Genomic DNA, 7,323 nt, shown 5'->3' on the forward strand with positions numbered 1-7,323 from the left:
AGCGAGTCCCACAGACTAGAACACCAGACGAAGGCTAAGTATTTCCTAAAAGCTATTTAATCTTTCAGCAAGGGCAACGTGTTTATTAACAAACTCAAGACACTTTTTAATGTAATGAGCTTTGTTGTAAATGGCATTCTTTAGCACAACTCATGATACCTCAATCAAATCTTCATAGAACATGAAGTGAAAACTTGAATAAGTCTGCTTCTTCTCCCACCAGCCGTTCACATGGTCATACCACGATCCAAAAACCACTACAAACACACAACAAAACACAACAGAGTGTTTACATGAGAAATAAAATGAAAACAATGTCTCTTCTTTCTACAGTAAAACTAAACTGAACTCACTCTTCCCCTCCATGAAGTTCTGCAGGAAGGTGCTCCATTTCCCCGGTTCTGGCATACCACTGTCCATGCGTTCAAAATGGAAGTAGGACACTGCATTGTCCTTTGCATTGCGGGCCACGTAGACTACCTGCAGAACCAGACAACAACAAGTTCTAATCTGTTTCATAAATCCCATGTCTCTATGGTTACAGGTATATATGCATTTTACCCTGCAGCGCTGCTCCCAGAAGGACTTTGGTACAAACTGGACTGGTAGATGAGTTTTAATGAGACGAGGAGTGGTGGGAAGTTTGTCTGCCAAGTCTGTACCTGTAAGGTAAGAATGATTGGTTTGCCCCTAATAAGTTGGACTTTTCTAGATGTCAGAGGTCAACATGGCTAAAAGGCCAACATTTTAAGGCACTTTTGAGTGAGTTTGCAAACAATTTTGAGTGTCTAATAACCAAATAGATTTGATAAATAACCAAATATCAAGCAAAAAAAAAATTATATCACTCTGTTTAGACAACAGTGAATGTGAAACACACTGAGGTTGCATTTTAGCAGCTGCTGTTTCAACATGTGACACACAAAAAATTTCTGCAATCAGAACTGATCTGAGACCTTTGGGCATAGGGGGTTCGCATATCTCCAGGAAGGGTACTCTGTCATGAAGAGGGATGGAAGTCTGACGGTCTGGACCCATGTGCGCAAAATACAGAAGATCTAGGATGTAGGAGACCCATGTGGTTCCTGAGGTTGAAAGAGATAAAACCATGCTGTTCAGTGGGAAATATAGCAATACATGAAATGATTTATTAAAAAAAATACTATAGTAACTAGCTCCACACAACCCTTGTACATGCTCTTAAGCTTTATTTATATAGTGCCTTTCAGCACAACATTTAGCTCAAAGGTTTTTTAAAGCCAATAAAACACACACAGAGATAAAGAGAGTCTAAAATAATTTCCAAGGCTTTGATTTGAGTTTAAATCAGTTTACTTTCACATGTCTTCACTTTCTTATGTTCACCCAGACTGGCACAATTCTGTCTACTAAGGTTAAATTAACCTTACCTGCTTTAGGGTACGTAGCAATAAGAATATCATCTGGTCTTGCTTTGAAGTTCTGTATGTTGTCCCAGTTTTCTGTAAAGTCTGTGATCATGCCAACTCCATGGAAGTCAAACAGTTCTGGTCGAGGTCGCACCTCCATCTCTTGACTTTTTTTTATTATTAGAATAACTGCCTGAGTTTTTATTCCACACTTTAGAGTATCTTTCTCCCATATGATGTAATTTTTTTGTCTGCTTTACTGTTTTATTCTCTGCTCCTCCTTGACATCACAAATGAGTAACCTTCAGTAATTACACCCTCAGTGCACTTTGCTTCTGAAGGTTGTGTTACTGATTAATGATTAGTCAAAGTGTAACCAATATGTCCACTCACCAAGAAATAATAAAAAAAAAATATTGATAACAACAGATAACATTTTATTTAGGGTCTGATGGCAGTTTACCATCGGTGTCCAATACCTTAAAGTAGAGCTTCCCAAGGTGTGGGGCCCGCCCCCTGGGCATGGTATGAAAAGGGAAAATAAAGATTGCTTGGACACTGCTAGCATAGCATGAAAGGTTTTTGACGGGGCTCCCACACTAACGCAAAGCAGGAGATGAAGCATCGCTGAATATGTTTCCAAGCAAACTTCATTCTAAGCCAAAGACTAGAAAATATGGTGAAGCATGTCTTCCCTTTGGCTCCACCTGCACAAGTGCCAAGGTAGGTCTTATTAAAGAGTTGAAGTTATTACAGTTTTTTCTGATTGCTTAAGCACATTTTTTGTAACTATTGGCTAATTTTGCAAAACTCTTCACACAAATAAGAAAACCTGTCACCCAATAATCAAAACATTGTAGTTCTCTTGCAAAAGCAAACACAGCTAGATTAACTCTTCACACCTTCGTAAAAATGGTGTTTCCGTATCAAACAGTACACACAAGCCATCATCTACTAAGCACACAATGCGCCAACTGCACACTGATGGTATGAATACAAAACACATCTGGCTTTTGCTTTCTCTGTGCACAAGGTAGGCTATGTCAGTTTGAGCTCATACTTCTGTCATAGATCCATAAGCATAGAGGGATCCAAACTTCAAGTACTGGTGTTTATTCAAACACATCAAAACAAACACAAGTGTTTATTTCCAAGTATAGGATTATTTGCAATCGCCATAATGACTATATGGGTTACTTGGTCTGCAGTGAACATGCTTCCTCTGCCCCAGCATCTGGTCATCTAGCAATTCTGTAAAGTAACAATTTCAGTATTTTTACATCAATGGTATTGGTGTGTTTCTCATTGGCATATGGCAGTGCTACAAATCTTTGTGCGAAGTGACTGTACTAACCGATTCTCATTTCAAGATGTCCTTATGGTGCTTGCTACAGTGTAGCGGCTCGAGTTAGGCTGGACCCGTTGGCCAGCTACCCTCAGGGTCATTCCACGGTTGATTACATGGTCCACTATTGTAGCTCTGATGTCATCAGCAATTCTATTTCTTACTCTTCCTACCCTTCCTCTCCCCCCTCCTCGTCTTCCTCTTGCTCCTCCTTGTCCTTGTCGTCCTCTTCATCCTACTTCTTCACCTCCACGTCCTCTTCCTCGGCCTCCTCTACTTCTCACTCTTTCTGCTCCCTCCATTGTACTCCACACACAGCTTACCTGTATTATAGTGCTTAGGCTGATTGCAAAGTGAACTAATTATCTAAAAAAGTTTTCACATGTGAAAGTGTGCCAGACAGTTGGCAAATTAGTGTTAATGATAGCCATACATGTGTATACTTTTGCTAGGAGTGTGTTGGAAATTTGGTAATTGAGTGTTGTGCAGTGAATTGTGCCTACAGTTTTGCAAAGTGTGTGTTACAAAATTGCAAACTGAGTGCAAAGCAGTTTTTGTGCTTTTAGTTTTGCAAACTCAGTGAGTGGTTTTGCTATAAGTCTGAATAGTTTTAGGAATTGTGCTACAGGAATCACAGTTAGGGTTTAAGCATTCAGAAAAAACTGTAATGCAGAATTGGTTTTCCCTGCATCGGGAGCACACGCTGGGCTCTCATATCAGCATCCATGACACACAACGTAATGTTCGATAATGTGTCATGCGCAAAAGCAGGGGGCAGGGCTAGCTGGGGGTAGGGCTAGCAGTAGTTAGTCCTACCTAGTTTTTGCCCCATGATCGGAAGGTCAGGGGTTCAAATCCACTGAACGGCTACCCTGAGGTACCCCTGAGCAAGGTATCGGCCCGACGCGCTGCATTGGTGGCTGCCCACTGCTTCACTGGGTGAATGGGTTAAATGCAGAGGAGTAATTTCCTTACGGGGGACTAACACATACACATACACATAAAAGCATCAGCTCTAAGAGCCGATTAGAAGCGTCAACTCCCATTGAGCGAGAGCTGGCTCCTCACTTAATTTCCTTTCGCTGCTCAGCTCTCACACAGTGGCTCAGCTCCAGTCCCTATATATTGTGGCCAATCACATGGGAGGATATAGGCCAGGGGTGTCAAACTCAAATACACAGTGGGCCAAAATTCACAACTGGAACAAAGTCGTGGGCTAACGTTAATATTTATTGAAATATATTTATTCCTCCAGATATAAGAATGAATCTTTTCTTATGGACTCAAACACGTTTTGCTGAAAAACTGAATATGGAACAAGCAAAGCTTGATACTAAACAATATATATATTAGCTGTATAATACCAGTAGGCCAGCTCTAATAGTAATTTGGTGTGGCTTCGCGGGCCAAATGTAATTAGGCTGTGGGCCAAATTTGGCCCGCGGGCCAGAGTTTGACACCTATGATATAGGCTGATATAAAAAACAGAGAGGGTGAGAGATGCGACAGTCAAGTGGAGCGTGCGTCTGTCCTCTCAGTAAGTGAGTGAGACAGTAGACAGCGGTGAGGAGGGCTGTGCGAAAGCAAAAACACATAAATATGCCTGACACCCGTAAACGAAGCAGCATCTGGCTGCAGTTTAAAGACTTTTTTTGTCTCGGTCTTGGTCTCGTCTCAACTTGGTCTTGGTCTCGTCTTGTCTTTCGATACCCTCTGGTCTTGGTATTGTCTTGTGTCTCAGTGTTGGGAAAGTTATGTTGAAAAAGTAATTAATTATAGTTACTAGTTACTTCTTCAAGTTAGTAACTGAGTCACAAGATTCTAAAAGTAATTAATTACTTGAAAAGTAACTATTGCGTTACTTTAACAAAACTTTTAACCCTCTGGGGTCCAGGGTTTTAACTACTTTTGATTTTCCCTCCACATTTTAAAAACTATTTACTTTGCCTTGTTTTGGTGTCATTCGTTTCAGCACAGCCTCACGTGTCTGAATTTACAGTTATGTTTTCATTTTGACTACTATATTAACACAATTGATCTAAAATCAGACAAAAAACATAAAATCAGAGTAGAAAAGGTTATATTTTTTACTGTAACAACAACAAACATGTTTAATGAATCATATTTCATAACTTTAAATGCAAATATAAATTGTCAATTTTAAAATCCTATGCACAAGTTTTGCAAACAACAACGTTATTTGCATCCATTTACCTTTTACCTTGATTTTTTAAATAACCATTTCAAACTATTTACAGAACAATCAGCTGTTCTGCATTCAGTAAGATGCCACACAAATTATTTGTGCCACTCCAAAAAAATAATTTCTGTCCACTATAAAGGAGAACATCACAGCCTGATATCTGCAGGTCTGACAGCAGCAGGTGTATCACTCCTTTTTCTATTTGGAGACAGCAGTCGCCTCATTGTTCTGACACACAACACAAAACTATCCACAACACTTTACACTAACTACACAAGACAACACATTAACTACACACTCCAAACACGCTAAACGTCATGTAACAAGTGTCACCTGGCAGTTTGTTGCTTTCTGCCAGGTGATTTGCTGAAGAGCTGTGGTGGGTGAAGGTAGTGGGTGTGTGGGGTGAAGTCAGCGCTTTTCTGTGGAAAAAAACAGAGGCGATTAATTCACTCGGATGCGAGTGGGTATACTAAGTAAGAGCCTTTTGCCATTTTGTTTGGATTATTTGTTATTGTAGGTGCCCGTTTTTAATGTGTGTCGCTGGACTTTTTTAGTGTGACCACGAGTTTTAATAGAAGAATTGATCAAGCCCTAGATCGACTGCGTGCAGGGAAACTGATCAGTATTGTAGGTATATTAAGTGTTTGTTTTAGCTTTGTGATTTTGAATGTTTTCATAAAATTGATATTTTATTGGGTAATATTTTAATCGATAATGCGAGTTGTGTAAGGGCGGACTAACCTCCTTTTTTGTTTTTGTTTATTTGTTTGTGCCACTTCCCTTTATATCCCAGATTACAGGTCATGCATAGCACTGCTTCCCAGCTGTGCTGAGACCCGAATTGTTTGCAGTGCGTGCCACAGGTAAATCGATTGCAGTGTCGCTAAACGGGGTGTGACGGTTTGCAGTGTTGTGTTAATTTTCGCACCATTTGTGTGGTAAGTCTCATGTGCAGCTGGGATAGGATGTGTTGTAAGTCCTGTCTGGAAATAACTGGGAATTTGAGTGTCTAATTAATGCAATAAATACATTATCAATTTATTTCTTTGCCCCGTTTACTCGAATAAATGGGGCAAAGATCCCTTGTCCTCGGTTACAAGAAAAAACAAAAAACAAACAAACAGGGGAAGTTTTAGAATTGACGGCGAGAGAGAGAGAGAAAGAGAGAGAGAGAGAGAAACAGCAGAAAAAGAAATAAAAGAGTCTCTCTCTGATATAAGATGCGGTAAGCTGAACACAGCTTCAACCGTCTGTTTATTGAAAAATAGTAACGGACCGCATTTTCTTATTAGTAACTGTAACAGCGTTGTAACGATAGGAATAATAATTAGTTAGATTACTCGTTACTGAAAAAAGTAACGCTGTTACTTGTAACGGCGTTATTCCCATCACTGACTAAATGTAAGTAAGTCGGGTGGCATAGTGGTGGTAGACAAACAGAAGAAGACAGACGTAGCAGTTCCCAATGACAGCAACCTCAGAGAGAAGGGACATGGGAAGCTCGAGAAATACCAAGAGCTCAGAGAAGAGGTTGAAAAAATGTGGAAGGTGAAGGTAGCAGTGGTCCCACAATTTTGAGAAGCTATTGGACATTGACCGAGCACACCGTTTGGGTGGCCACACCCCCAGGGAAGGAGACCATCCTCGGGTAACTATAGCACAGATTCACCGCTTCCAAGTGAGAGAGAAGATACTACAGCTTGCTCAGCAACAGTCTCCCTTGAACTACAATGGCAAGGCGATTCACATCTTCCCTGACTTCTCGACAGAGGTGGTGAAAAAGCATCAGGTCTTCCAGGACGTGCGTATACGCCTAATGGATGCTGGAGCTCGGTGTAGTTTCTATTATCCAGCGCGTTTACGAGTAACGCATGGCTCCATGGTGAGACTAAGGATTTTTGGGAACTATAAAGGAAGACTGTAACTAATTTATTATTGCTGATATTTCATTTGGAACTCCTTGCATTGGGATGTATGTGACTATTTCATTTTTCTGTCAACTATGTAGACATTGAGGGTATAATTATTTTTCTTTTTTTGTGGGGGAAGGCTGGAGAGCTCGTTACCTTGGACGGTTTAGTTCATAATGGTCTTGCGGACCCTCTGTGAGTATTTGGGGTTTATTTTTTGTCTGGGAAAGTGGGATGGGGGGGAAGAGGGTTATGTTTTTTGTCTTTTTGGCATCAGTGTTATACAACGGCAATTTATGTGTACAGTGCTATTTTTTTCAGGAGGGAATCCTAATCTATCATCGCTAAGCGGTGGCAATAGATTTGTGAGATGGAATGTGTGAGGACTTGGGCATGTGCACAAACGAGCTAATTTATTACCTAATCTCTCTGATACTCGTGTAATTTTAGGAGGCAACTTGACAAACACTTGGA

General features: G+C 40.5%; 1 protein-coding gene across 1 annotated transcript; it reads right to left on the minus strand.

Annotated features, from left to right (window-relative positions):
* Nucleotides 1-17: 17 nt before the first annotated feature.
* Nucleotides 18-1,702, minus strand: LOC102306210 (cytosolic sulfotransferase 3-like). The gene is made up of 5 exons (XM_005953542.2): nucleotides 1,410-1,702; nucleotides 957-1,085; nucleotides 562-662; nucleotides 354-480; nucleotides 18-257 (listed from the first exon to the last, which is right to left on the minus strand). The coding sequence occupies exons 1-5, from the start codon at nucleotides 1,546-1,548 to the stop codon at nucleotides 151-153; spliced, it is 603 nt and encodes a 200-aa protein (XP_005953604.1). The 5' UTR covers nucleotides 1,549-1,702; the 3' UTR covers nucleotides 18-150.
* Nucleotides 1,703-7,323: the final 5,621 nt, after the last annotated feature.

The sequence above is a fragment of the Haplochromis burtoni genome, unplaced genomic scaffold (assembly GCF_018398535.1).
Source record: "Haplochromis burtoni strain Fernald_Lab_line unplaced genomic scaffold, NCSU_Asbu1 Contig_3316, whole genome shotgun sequence".
Lineage (NCBI taxonomy): Eukaryota > Metazoa > Chordata > Actinopteri > Cichliformes > Cichlidae > Haplochromis > Haplochromis burtoni.